Genomic DNA, 14,878 nt, shown 5'->3' on the forward strand with positions numbered 1-14,878 from the left:
TACCAAGTTGAGTCAGATCTTTTCTACAACATTTTAGAAAATTAAAGGATGAAGAAATGATATATGCCTTTTTCCCCCCAGCTTTAGTTACACATGATAAAAACTCACCCATTTTAAGCATAAATGGTGTGATTTTTAGCAAATTTATAGAACTGTGGAATCATCACCACAATCAAATTTGGGATTATCTCTATCATCTCCAAAACTCCTATGAGCCCCCTATGTACTTAATCCTTCACTCCTACCTCTAATTACACTCATCTGCTTTCCGCCTCTCTAAATTTCCCTTTTTTGAGTAATTCATTAAAACTGAAACACAGTATGTAGCCCCCTGTGTCTGGCTTCTTTCGCCTAATGTTTTCAAGGTTCACCCACGTTGTAACCTATATCACAACTGGTGCCCGTTACAGCTGAATAGTACTCCACTGTACACACAGACGTTATCCACTCACCAGCTGACAGACACTTCAATTATTCCCAACTTCTGGTCATTATGAATAATGCTACTATGAACATTCACATCCAAGTCTTTGGACGTCTATTTTTCATTTTGCTTGGATATTCCTGTATTCTGGGGTGAAACAGTAACCCTATCTTTAATATATATATATATATATGTATATATATATATATATTTTTTTAAGATTTTATTTATTTATTTGATAGACAGAGATCACAAGTAGGCAGAGAGGCAGACAGAGAGAGAGGAGGAAGCAGGCTCCCCGCCAGGCAGAGAGCCCGATGTGGGGCTGGATCCCAGGACCCTGGGATCATGACCTGAGCCAAAGGCAGAGGCTTTAACTCACTGAGCCACCCAGGTGCCCCCCTATCTTTAATATTTTGAAGAAATGCAAAACCATGGCTATACCATTTTAACCGTCCCCGCAGTGAATAAGGTTGCCAATTTCTCCACATCTTGCCAACACCTGTTACTGTCTTTTGATTACAGCCATTCTAAGGGGTTTGTGGTGGTATCTCATTGTGGTTTTAATCTGCATTTCCCTAATGGACGGTGAGCATCTTTTCATGAGCTTATTAACCAACTGTATGTTTTCTCTGGTGAAATACATAATCAAGTCTTTTGCCCATTTTTTAACTACATTGTCTTATTACTACTGAGTTATGAGTTCTTTCTATTATCGAGTCTAACAATTCTGTTTTGATCAGGGATGATTTTGATCCTTTCCGTTACTGAGCTCTGTATAATGGTACAGCATCTGATCTTAGTGAATGTTCCCTGTGTACCTGAAAAAATATGTCATTTGTCACTGTTGGGTACAGTGTTCAGCAGAGGTCAATGAAGTAAAATTGTGTGATAGTGTTGTTCACATCTTCTGTAGTCCTTCTAGTTTCTAATTCTTCTGCCAACTATAGAGGAAGTTGTCCTAAAGTCTCCAACTATGACTGTGGATTGGACTCCTTCTCCTTCCAGTTCCGCTGGCTTTTGCTCCAGGTGTTCCTGGGCTCTATTACTATCTCACACTTTGGATTATGCGTCTTTGTATGATGAACTGACCTTTTAGCTCTATGAAATGTCTCTTTTCCTTTCAGCCACCGGCCTGTGCCCTGAAGTTTGCTTTGTCAGATAACAATACAGCCACTCCAACTTGTTCACGATTAGCCTTTGCTTGGTTTGCCTTACTCTGGCCTTTTGCTTTTAAATGATCCATGTCAGCATGGTTAAGGTAGATCTTGCCTTTTTTTTTTTTTTTTTAAATCTAATCTGACAATCTCTAACTTTTTTTTTTTTTTAAAGATTTTATTTATTTATTTGACAGACAGATCACAAGTAGGCAGAGAGGCAGGCAGAGAGAGAGGAAGGGAAGCAGGCTCCCTGCTGAGCAGAGAGCCCAATGCGGGACTCGATCCCAGGACCCTGAGATCATGACCTGAGCCGAAGGCAGCGGCTTAACCCACTGAGCCACCCAGGCGCCCGACAATCTCTAACTTTTAATTAGAGTGTTTGGGTAGGTACTGTCCAACAGGAGAGCCACTGGCCATATGTGGCTTCGTAAGTTCACTAAAATCTTAAAATTTTAAATTCAGATACTAAAAAGCTCAGTATCTACGTACGACCACTAGCTATATATGTGCTTGGGACAGTGTAGATACGGAACATGTCGATACAGCAGAGTCCTGGTTCCAATCATTTACACTGAATGCAATCAGCAGGGCTGGAATTCTTGCTATTTGCTGCCCGGCTCACTTGTTCTTTGTTCACCTCTCCTTCTTTTCCTGCCTCTCATGCTATCCTGGCCATTACCTTCACGATTGGCTTATCAACTGTATCTCTTTGTTTCTAAGACTGCTCTAGGGCAGTGGTTTTCAAGAGGGCGTCAATTTGCCCCTCTGGGACATCTGGCAGTCTAGAGACATTTTGTTCCGACTCAAGCTGAGGGTGCTCCTGGCATCTATTAGGTAGGAGCTAGAGATGTTGCAAAGCATCACACAAGGCACAGGAGAGTGCCCACAAGAAAGATTTAATGGATCCAAAACGTCAGTAGTGCCAAGCTTGAGAAATCTTGCCCTTGGGTTTACAAAATACATCCCGAACTTATCACTTCACATAGTGCAAGAATCTTACAGCATTACCAGAGGTGGGGGGGGGAGAGGGTGAAACAGGTGATGGGGACTAAGAAGGGCACCTGTCATCATGAGCACCAGGTGATGTATGGAACTGCTGAACCACTATACTGTACACCTGAAACTAATATGACACTATGTGTTAACTGATTAGAAGTAAAATTAAAACTTAAAAAAATCTTATAGATTATTTCATTTTCTCCTTTCTACCTTGTTATTATTGCCACATACCGATAGCTGCGATGTTGTGCTCAACCAATGTACCTCTCCAGGCTCAATTTTCCTTAGAACAAACCTGGGAATATCTACCTCACAGACGCTCTATGAGAATTAAAACAACATAAGCAAAGAGCGTAGCATAGCACCCATCCACTACAGGTGCTAACATCTCGGTAAGTTACTATGATACCTACTAAATGAAGACTGTAATTGATTTGAAATGAAATCGGAAGGACACACCTTAACAGAACCTAAGCCACCTACATTCACACATGGTGAAATGTCTTACAAACACCTCTCCTGTCGCTCTCTCCCTCCGAAATGCCGACAAGACTGCACCCTACTGGACTGGCTGGCAAAGTCTGATTCGGAAGAGAATTTCAAGAATCTTTTCGCCTCTGATATATAATCCCCTTTATTTACCTACATTTAATTGAAGACATCTGTAGGTGGTGCCACACAAAATGTAATTCAGACTTAGAAATGTCAATAAAAATGTCTGTAAGGAAGAGGGCCGATGTGAACCTAGTAGGGGAGTGCACATCAGCAACCACAGAGCCACATGAAATTAGGAATATAATGGAAATATGTTGCCTGACTTGACGAGGTGATAAAAGCTCTTTTCCCATAAAGCTTAATGAGCTCTATTAGTCTTCAGCTTACAGGAATGTAAAAGGGTCAGCCCCACAGAGGGAAGTAACTGACTCTCCACACATGGCTCCATTCAAATGACAGCAGATCAAGTTACTGATGTAATTACTATAACCTGACAATTTCGTTAGATTCATGTGGCAGTTAACTGTTTAGGACTTACAACAAAGGGACATGGCTCATTCATACTAGTTTTGTGGACAAAGTGAAGTTTAAAGTATCCTTCATTTTCTACTGCAAGACTCATGCATTTTATGGTCTCTACCAGATTTTTCTTTTAATCAAAATTAAGGAAGGTGTTTGGGTATTTACCATATGTGTAACTTTCCTTCTCCAGCTAAAACATGAGCTCAATGGCAAAATTAAGCATTTGGGACTCCTAACACTCTCCTGCCTTGGCTTTGCTTTGGCTCGCAGGCTCTGTGAGGTGGCAAAGGAACAGAATCCTGAGCTCAGTGCTGTTGAAAATTTGGGGTAGCAGCCACTAACTGGGTCATCAGGAAGCCCCTGCAAAATTCCAACAGAAAGCCCTCAAAGTATATCCCAAATACTTCAAGCAAAGAAAAGCACATTGGTTATCTGTAATTTTGACTTTTTTTTCCTTTCCCAAGTCCATAAGCTCAGTAAGAAAAGAGATATTTAAACAAGGTAAAACACAACTCCAGATCAGTAAGTGGAGAAAGCAGATCAGACAGAAAACAACAGAAGCTATCACTAAAATTTGATCATACTTTCCCTCTACTTTTCACCAAGGAGTAAAGCTTTTGCACATAGATTCTCAATATTTAGCCAGATAAAATAAAAAAAAAATTTGTTTGGTATAACTCTAGCTGTACAGTTGGTAAACTCCAAGCCCTATCTATACCTGAGAGCGTCCAAAGATGAAAAAAGACAAAGATCCTGATCTTAAGTAGCTACAATCTTGCTAGAAAGACTGTTAACCATATTGGAACACAAATATCAGGCCTTGTGTGTTTTTAGCTGACCGCTGCCAAATTATGGGTAAAACCCTGTTCCTTGCAGCCTCAGCCCCACCTAGCTCATTCATTCATTCATCCATCCATTCATTCAACAATATTTACCCACAGCCTCCACTGTACTATTTACTATATCAAAACCAGACACACAGACGAAACAAGAAAAACAGGGTCCTCTCTCACTGGGCTTACATTTGAGAAAAGTCTTATCGGTGAGGTTTAGAAGGATCTTTGCCCCAGTAGTGCTGCGGACAGCAAGCTCCAGCCAGCCTCCTCACTCACGCCACGTCCAGGTAAGCCAATCAGGCCTAAATGTCTTCTGCTCAAACCCATTCTTCCTGGTTACCCGTCAGAGCTCTTGCTGAAATCAGAGTCCAACCTGAGACCGTAAGCGGCATTCTGTTCACCTAAGCTCCTGCAATTTCTCCCCACCCACCTTCTTCCTACAAAACTAGACCCTGTTTGCACATCAATCAAACTCGCCTGATGTACTTTCCAAACACTGATGACAAAAGCCACCGCTAAAAACCTACCAAGGTTTCTCTTCTCCCCATTGTGGCTCCTTCATGAAAAAGCAAAGGGTCAAACAATTTAACATCTTGTGTATCTTCTTTGTAACTAATTTCTGTATGCTTAAATTATTCTTAAAATGAGGTTTACATGTATAACTTTACATCCTACTTCTATCCCTGTTTTGTTCATTCATGAATATGTATATGCATAATTCCCACTTTAATCGCTGTCAAGCGTTCTGTCTGTAATATGGCTGTCTGTGCCATTATTTACTTGACCTTCTCCTACTGCTGGACATTTAGACTGTTTATAATTTTTTTGCCATTACAAGTCATGCTGTAATAAACACTTATGCAAGTTTTGTCCTCACTTCTGATTATTTCTCTGGCAGTGATCCTTAGACTAGAACTACTTGGGCATACAACCCACAGATATGAATTTATATAGATGACCAAAGTGATTTCTCTAAAAGACAAAGTTTAAAAACATTCCATCCTATCAGATCTTCCCAAGTATTCATTAAAAAAAAAGATATCTAAATAGGTAAGCAAGCATTTATCACTGTTCTTTTAAACTATACTTCTTTGATTACTTACAAGGTTAAACTTTTTTTTTTATTTTAAAGATTTTATTTATTTTATTTGACAGACAGAGATTACAAGTAGGTAGAGAGGCAGGCAGAGAGAGAGAGGAGGAAGCAGGATCCCTGCTGAGCAGAGAGCCCGATGCGGGGCTCGATCCCAGGACCCCAGGATCATGACCTGAGCCGAAGGCAGAGGCTACAACCCACTGAGCCACCCAGGTGCCCCTACAAGGTTAAACTCTTAAAACATTTATTACCATTGGTATTTCACCACACTATCTCATAAAATACAACCAAAAGTTATGGGAAAGAAAATAGTACATTTTAAAATTGATTCCAGGAGATCATTAAGTATAATAACCTTATCACACCTTCCCCAAACTGCCTTCTATCTATATACATTTCAATGAACAAAATTAAGGATTTTTTTTTAAGATTTTGTTTATTTATTTATTTGACAGAGAAAGACACAGGGAGAGAGGGATCACAGGCAGTGGGAGAGGGAGAAGCAGGCTTCCAGCTGAGCAGGGAGCCAGACGTGGGGCTCAATCCCAGGACTCCGGGATCATGACCCGAGCTGAAGGCAGACACTTAACAACCAAGCCACCCAGGCACCCCCAAAATTAAGGATTTTTAACAGAAGCAAATCTCATTTTTCAATCCTTTCCTTTGTGATACTTCCCATCCTACTGTACTTATAAAATGCTTCATCAACTAAAGAGTAAATTATATAATTTATACTGTCTTCAAATTTCTTATGGTTTGGTTTTTGATTGTTCTTGCAATAAACTTTATTTAGAATTCTATGTGACAGGCATTGTGCTCAGTGTTTGTCACACACTATTTCATTTTGTTTTAATAACATATCACCATTTCCATTTTTAGATTAACTAAAAGATGAAATGACTTGCTCATGGGCCATCATTTCAAAGCCCATAGTCTGTCCAAACAGAGCTTTGTTTCCCCCTTGATGCTGGATTATTTAGAAAATGTAACCAAACCTGGATGGTACTCTCTGGCCTCATCAGTTTCCTCTGGCGATCATCAAACTGGTCTCTAAGAGTATTCAGTGTGCCAGAGTGGGCTACACCATATACTCACAATGCTTCAGTAATTTCGTGAACACAGTGTCACAGAAGCAGAAAAGGGAACAACTGCCTCTGTGTGCAGAGGTACAGAAGGGCCGGGCAGTGGACAAAGTGTGAAGGCTCAACCTGAAGATGGACAGGATTTGGACAAGTTGGGAACAGGGGAAGGGAACATAAAGGCAATATAAACAGAAGCAGAAGAAAGAACAAAGGAAAGGCAGAGAACAGCGTCTTACTGTGTGGGGCTGCAGTACAGCCCAAGAGGAAAATACGAAATATTACTAAGGTTTGAGTAGCACTTTATTTACTAAACTCACTTGAACTCATGACCCTGGGATCAAGACCTGAGCCTCAGCTACCCAGGTGTCCCTGAGTAGCACTTTAAAAATGCTGCTATGGGGGCGCCTGGGTGGCTCAGTGGGTTAAAGCCTCTGCCTTCGGCTCAGGTCATGATCCCAGGGTCCTGGGATCGAGCCCCGCATCGGGCTCTCTGCTCGGCGGGGAGCCTGCTTCCCCCCCCCCTTCTCTGCCTGCCTCTCTGCCTGCTTGTGATCTCTCTCTCTGTCAAATAAATAAATAAAATCTTTTAAAAAAAAATGCTGCTATGTCCACTGCTTCATTGGACAGGTAGGAATTATCACCTGCGTTTTAAAGATAAGAAAATCCAGGTGCAGGGAAGTTGCTATTTGCCCGGTGTGGCAGTAAGGGAAGGAATGCTCTGAAACCCAACTTTGCTTCTGAGAGCGAGCATCTCGCCACACACTCTGCTGCCTCCTCCATCCTCCAAGCCTTAGCCATCTTGTGTCTACTCACAAGTCAGGTGCTTTTCCTAAATATCTTTATACCACAGTGTTATCACTGGAAACTCAGCTCTACACTGCAGAATGAGTATGAGGACTCAAGGTGGCAGTGCACTGGGAGAGGGGGAAGGGAAAGGAGAGGAGAGAAGTTGGGGAGGGAGACAGAGGAAGGGAGCATGTCTGTGTTTAAGAAAGGCTCAGTAACAGGTAAGTCCTTTGTTCTTCGCTTATCAATTCCGGGGTTTGAAAAAGTGCTCTCAAACCAACAGAAACTTGCCTGACAATAGCACCCCTCCCCAACGCCCCCCACAACTCCTCCAGCTCTCAGTTAATGCCAGGGCAGTTAAGACAACTCCGCTAGTGTCAACAGTTGCGAATGAAACAGATACAGTAAGGCTCTTTACAACGCAGGACTGATTTCTTACAGGAATTCTTATTCTAAAAAAAGTCCGTATTCATCTCATTACCCTTATTGAAGAGTATGCGCTACAACAAAATGATCACCTCTAAATTACCAATAAGGGCCTAACAAAACATGCCAATAATGATGTCCCATTAGTGATCCTAGTATTAACATCAGGGAGTAAACTCTTACCTCCAGAGGGGAGCTGCAAAGGAACCTTGTAAACTGCAGAGTCACGTTTGAATATCAGGATCAGTTTCATCCAAGAAATGCGCAACAAAAGACAACAAAAAAGGAAAAATTATTATTACATATCTTTTCAATAACAGCATCTAAAGTAAACTTCAAAGTCTGCAAAATTAACATTTTTGATCTATTGTGTAGTTCATCCACAGAGTAGAGAAAACACAGTTGGTATCCAGCTATTTGAATTAAATAAAATCTGTATAAAAATGAATTAAAGCCCAACAAATTAGTCTTAAAAGCTTTCCTTTTTTAAGGTTTCATCTTACAACCCCTACATAATATCACATCCTCCACAGCAATCTTCCTGACAATGAATGCCACAGGCAAAATTAAGTAAAGGCCAAGAGAAGGCAAAGATAGAAACCAAAGGGGAACCAAGAAAAGAAATAAAAAGTCAAGACAAGGCAAGGAGGCTGGGGAGCAAGAGTGAAAGGAGGAGAGTCCCGCCCACTCTGGGGCCTGGCCACAGCGTTCACCCTGTTCTCTGTCAGCACACATGCCTCCTCGCTCTCTCTACTATCTCCTTCTCTGACACATGCCAAGGCTTACAGAATTTCATCTGAAACTAAGTGTTATACATGCCATTGCTCAGCATTTAAATAAAGAAACATACATCTCGGCAGGGTAAGGAGGAGCCAGGAACAAATGACAAAGCAAACCGCAGGTCAGCCCTGGGGTGAGGACTGCCACATAACGCCACATACATTCGTGATGAAAATTCACAATGTTTTTTAGCTGTTATTTATAAAATCAGCATTTCAAATCCTTTGAGAGTTACTGGAGTAGTAAAATACCCAAGTAGTATAAACTCTTGATCTTTCTAAATGCAAAATAACTACAATAAAATGCAGTAACAGGCTTGTTTCCAAGCACTCTTGAACTTCCTCTCCACAACAAAGCTAGCGAGTATTCACAGGGGATACAAATAATTTGATTCTCTTTTAGAGATACACATTGAAATATTTCTCAATGAAATTACATGATGTCTGGGATTTCCTTCAAAATCACTGGGGGCTGTCAGGAGGGAACTATTGTAGGATAGTGTGTAGCTCAAACAAGACTGGCCATTATATTAAACTGGTGAGGACAGGAGACGAATATATGCAGATTCATTATACTTCTCTTTCTACTTTGTGAATATTTCTAGTTTTCTTTTCTTTCTTTTTTTTTTTTTTTAAAGATTTTATTTATTTATTTGACAGAGAGATCACAAGCAGGCAGAGAGGCAGGCAGAGAGAGAGGAGGAAGCAGGCTCCCCTAGAGAGCAGAGAGCCCGATGCGGGGCTTGATCCCAGGACTCTGAGATCATGACCCGAGCCGAAGGCAGTGGCCTAACCCACTGAGCCACCCAGGCGCCCCATCTAGTTTTCTATAATAAAGTTTAAAAACTATATCAGACACTTCCTCCCCACAAAGCTAAAGCAAATATACTTGTAAAATGTTACTAGTGCACACCAAAGCCATGTAATTAAATAATTAACTACTATCATTCAGGTCCCGTTACTTAAGGACACTTTTTCTTAATTTAAATATCAATATACAATTTGATTATATTAACTGTTAAGAGAACTTTCTGAAAGTGCAAGATACACCAAAATTTTAAGTTTTCATAATGCTGATATGTAACAAATTAATTCTGTTGAAATTTAAAGGGCAACCTTGTGATCCTGGATTATTTTCACAGTAGCCCAACACAAGACTATCCCTACCCTTCCTCCCAGGACTAAAAAGAAAGAACTGAAAGACTAGCCAGTTTTAACAGTGGAGAAAAATGAGGTATGGAGAATTTTTATCTCAAAATGAGAAATAGGCTCTTGCCCGGTTTCTGGCCACTAGGTGCATATTAATGACGCGGTACACATTATACTTTAGGACTTAGAAGTAGTCTGGTTCAGTAGTAACTGATGTGTCAGTTAGGATGGAAATCACTTGACTTTAAATAACAATCAAGAGAAACACATGATTACGCTCCAAGAAAATGAGGGTCTCCCTGTGGATCCAGTAACTGACACACACCTTTGTCACATGTGTATGTAACATTCCTGTCACAGCTTTTTCAAAATAGACCTAAAAATTCCTATGCTGCTTGAAGCTGCCAGAACATGAAGTACATAAGTAGAAGTTCTCAATTCCCAAACCAGTAAAAACAGAATAATAAATCACAAGGTGCACATTCACTCTCCTACTCCAAGGACATGAAAAAGTCCAAAAATGCTATTTCTCGATTAGTACACCAGAAAACCCACAGCTAGTTTCCTTCAGTTAAATAGTTAGTAAATTTTCATTGTGAAATGACACATATTATATTCAACACAAATGGTAATACTTTGAAAAAGAACTATAAAAAAGCAAATTAATTACAAAATATATTTGTACATACACTCTGATGCCTTTTAACAGATACCATCAGAATGTCTGATCAGTATAAAAATGGCTCAATGATGCTGTTACAACAACAAAAAAGAGTATGGCCACAGTCTATAGTCCACATTAACACCACTTTTCTAACATAGTTATACTAATATGGCTACTTAAAAAATATTATGTTATGGGCATAGTTAAGTTAGTAAGTTTAAGGGAAAGGTCCTATTTTAGATATTTAGGCAAAATGTTGAGAAATAAAGAACTTAATATGTTTACAAAACATCTTACTGATTTTACAGACAGGAATATACTTCATCATTCTAGAAACAACTGGAAATAAATATAGCCACAGGTTTTATCTATTTTATCTATTTTAAAGACTACTTCTAAGACATGTTGATTTAATACAGTTGAAAATAGGAACAACCTCCCTGACATCTGGCTTTTCTTTCTTTTTTTTTTTAAGATTTTATTTATTTATTTGACAGAGATCACAAGTAGGCAGAGAGACAGGCAGAGAGAGAGGAGGAAGCAGGCTCCCCGCTAAGCAGAGAGCCCGATGCGGGGCTCGATCCCAGGACGCTGGGATCATGACCTGAGCCGAAAGCAGAGGCTTCAACCCACTGAGCCACCCAGGTGCCCCAACATCTGGCTTTTCAAATGCAAACAGGTTTCTCGTTACAACATCAGTAACATTACTACCTGGACTCACTTGCTAAAATTCATAAAAATGTTGTCAATTATCTCATCTACTCTTGAATTTTTTAAAAAGATTTTATTTATTTGATAGAAAGCAAGAGAGCATAAGCAGGGGGAGCAGCAGAGAGAGGGAGAAGTAGGCTCCCTCCTGAGCTGGATCCCAGGACCCTGGGATCATGACCTGAGGAAGGCAGACGCTTCACCAACTGAGCCACACAGGTGCCCCTGAATTTTTTTTTAAATAAGAAGAAGTACGTTCCGTATTTAGCATTCAGGCATAAAAGGTATCAGTACTATTTTAAAAAACTTTTCAGGCCTCTAAAAAGGGCAAAAGGATAGACCCAGATCAGTTCTCATGTTCCACACTACTTACTGACCTTCCTTCTCTTAAGTATTCTTACCACCTCTAGCTCCATCCGTAGCCTACGTCATAACATCCTCTCATTCCTTCCAGAAAAGCACTTAGTGCTTACCAAAATTTTCTCAACAGTTTTTCAAGCACAAAATTGTAGCTAAACTTCTTGTCAGTTATGATCAGGAAGTTCTTTCTTTTTCCAAGACTTGTTATTAACCATGCCAGTTATGCTGGGGCGGCGGGGGGAGTGGGGGACTGGATGGGGGAGAGAAGGGGAGGGGGAAGGAGGCAAGAAGGAGAGAAGAATGCATACCACTGGTTTTGTCAAAATAGCCTGGCAAAACTATGATCAACCATTTATCTTTGCAATAGAAAACATTCAACATGTAAGTAATATAAGCTACTATATTCCTGAAATGCCTTTTCTTTTTAATAAGGAACCATGTTAAATCCTATATTTTAACAAAAAAAGAAACATTAAACAGCAATTTTTTTTTATAAGGCATAACTTTTTTTTTTTCTAAATCAAAGAACGTAAGTGAGTTATGCCTACTCGTCAAAGTGCAGTTCAAGTCTTTCACGTAACTGTTCACACGATTACCCAAAGTGTCCCCGCATTAACCAAATGCCGCCGCTGCTCCTGCTTCCTTGATCTTTCACCCGGGCACATGGTACTTACAAACTGTCAGGGGACAAGTCTAACGACTTTAGGCTATAACCTAACAAAATCTTTACTTAAAACCTGTATCATACCTCCATGTAAGATGCTAAGTTTTCCTACCAGGAATTTGGCAGTTTTGATTCAGTTAAGAGTCTAAATTAAGTTAATTGAGGCTCCCTTTCCATTCTCCCACAACTGCTGGTACATATTGGTACTATATTTGGAAATTGACTGTTTTAAGGCAGTGCAGGAACTAAGTTTTGCTAAGAATGTGTTTCTCGTGAATCTCCAACTCTTAGACATTAATCTGATTCTAAGGAAGAAAACAGTTTTATTATTTCATTTCACTGCAGAAAAACAAAACCTTCAAAAGCAGCCTACACAGCTCACACCCATTTAACAAGTCATCCAGAGAATGGAATTAAGTCTGTACTTCGCAGGCAACGACAGCTAAAGTCTGAGGACAAAGATCCTGTTTTCCCTGACTTTAGTGGGGGAGACAACAGAACAGATTCAAGCAATCCTTAACTTCCTTTCTAGAGTTGCTCTCTAATCCACCTGCCGGCAAGGTGGCTGAAGGGACTAACACTTGCACTGGCTTATTTGGTTAGACCTGGAGCCCTTGGACTAGCCATTAAGCTTCAATAAATCTTAAAAGATGACAAAGAAAATCATACTTACATCCTATTGTATTTAAATCTATGCCCCCTAAGCCACTAAATGCCCTTCTTTTGTCAACAGAAAGGAAGAACAATGATCTAAGAGTCGATCTGCAATCTCACTAGATTCATCTACTTGAGTGAGTACCTTCAATTATTGGGGCCTTAGTTTTCCATCTGTAAAATGATTTCAGCCAAACCAGTTTCACCAAAAGGTACTGGGGCACACCAAGTTCCTGAGACACTCTCTAAAACATGACTCCATGGCCACAGAGGTTCAAGAAATGCTGCGTATTATTGCCGCCTCGCCTCCCCTTCCTCATCCTAGAGAATTATAAGGTACACTGACAAATTAAAGGCTTTAAGAATTCCTGCCATTAAAACAAAAAAACCCTACAAGAGGAGTAAGTTCTGAGGATTGAAAGCACAGCATTGTGATCGTATGTAACAACACTGTACAATATAGCCAAGTTGCTTTAAAAGAAAAAACCCAAGTAGATCGATCTTAAGTGTTTTCATGACAAAAGAGAAACGGTCACTATGTGATATAATCAAGGTATTAGCTGGCACTATGGTGGTAATCACGCTGCAGTATATGGGTTTCAAATCAGCATGTTGTAGACCTCACACAATACTCTATTGTCAACTACATCTCAACAAAGTTAGAAAAACAAAAACTCTTCAACTTTATTTAATCTAGTGCTTTCCAAAGCTACATGGCCAGAAAGTTTTGTTTTTTGGTTTGTTTTTAATTTCACGTAACATTTAGTAACATTCTATAGAATATTCTACAAATCCTGGGAAACACTACCAGCTCCGATTCAGTTTCCCCAAACTGTATTTAATAAAAAATGCTCACTGAAAATATTCCATATGCCTGTTTATAGTATGAAAAATCTAATACAAACTATCAGTGAATTACTGGCCCCCTTTTCCCTCCTTTTAAGAGGTACGGTTCCTTTACAAAATTACCCCTTCTAGTATAAGATTTTGCACTTTAGATTGCTGAACGGCTTAATGCTCAGGCCAACACCATGGGAGGAACTATAATAAAATGCCTCTTGAAAGATTGTAATATCTTCCCAGAATCACAAAAGTCCATAACACTCCTACAAAGAGCTTCACAGCTTTCGCTGTGTTGAGTCCAGTTGGCTAACGCATGCCCTAAGTAGTGAGCTACTTTGATGCATACTCTTTTACTACTTGCCAATTTCTAAGAGCAGTAGAGATTTGGGCAATAACTAAGTCATTCACTACCACCTACCTCACTGCACGTATTCACTATAATGACAGTTGTACGTCTTACAGTGACTTAGTATCTATTAAAACAAATAACATATATTTGAACGTATTAAATAATAAGTAAATTTTTAATACGTTCAAATGTATCCAATCTACGATCTGCAGTGGAACCATCGCCAAGAGGCAGATTTTCATGAAAACCCTTACAGGGAAGACCATCACTCTCAAGGTTGAACCCTTAGATAAAATAGAAAACGTGAAGGCCAAGATTCAGGTAAGGAAGGAATTCCTCCTGATCAGCAGAGACTGATCTTTGCTGGCAAGCTATTGGAAGATGGACGTACTCTGCCTGGTTACAACGCTCAAAAGGAGTCCCCTCTTCATTTTGTGTTGGTGCTAAGAAAAGGAAGAGGAAGTCTTATACCACTCCCAAGAATAAGAGAAAGAAGGTTAAACTGGCCATCCTGAAATACTATAATGTGGATGAGAATGGAAAAATCCGTCGCCTTCGTCGGAGTGCCCTTCAGACTGAGTATGGTGCTGGAGTTTTTATGGCCAGCCACTTGGACAGACATTATTGTGGCAAATGTTGTCTGAACTATTGCTTCAACAAACCAGAAGACAAACAATTGTATATGGGTTAATAATAAAAGACATGAACTAAAAAAAAAAAAAAAAAAAAATATATATATATATATATATATATATATATATATATATATATATAAAAAATTCTGCAGCTTGAAGAGCTCAAAGAGAATGGAATTTAAAAGAATTTCATTGTTTTACAAAACTATCAGCATCAAACAAAATCACCATAAACAGAGGTCATATC

General features: G+C 39.7%; 1 protein-coding gene and 1 pseudogene across 7 annotated transcripts in view; one reads left to right on the plus strand and one right to left on the minus strand.

Annotated features, from left to right (window-relative positions):
* The window catches only part of LOC111144676 (arginyltransferase 1), a 160,687-nt gene that overhangs the window by 101,703 nt on the left and 44,106 nt on the right, over nt 1-14,878 (minus strand). For all 7 annotated transcript variants that reach the window (XR_002640420.1, XR_002640419.1, XM_022499078.1 and 4 more), the window contains one exon: nt 8,010-8,042. Coding sequence is in view for 5 of the 7 variants with exons in the window: in XM_022499078.1 (XP_022354786.1) it covers nt 8,010-8,042 (33 nt within the window). In the remaining 2 variants the exon portion in view is untranslated. The remainder of the gene's footprint in view (nt 1-8,009; nt 8,043-14,878) is intronic.
* Nucleotides 9,835-14,718, plus strand: LOC111144736 (annotated as a pseudogene).

This window comes from Enhydra lutris, unplaced genomic scaffold (assembly GCF_002288905.1).
Source record: "Enhydra lutris kenyoni isolate GAN:26980312 unplaced genomic scaffold, ASM228890v2 scaffoldscaffold12, whole genome shotgun sequence".
Lineage (NCBI taxonomy): Eukaryota > Metazoa > Chordata > Mammalia > Carnivora > Mustelidae > Enhydra > Enhydra lutris.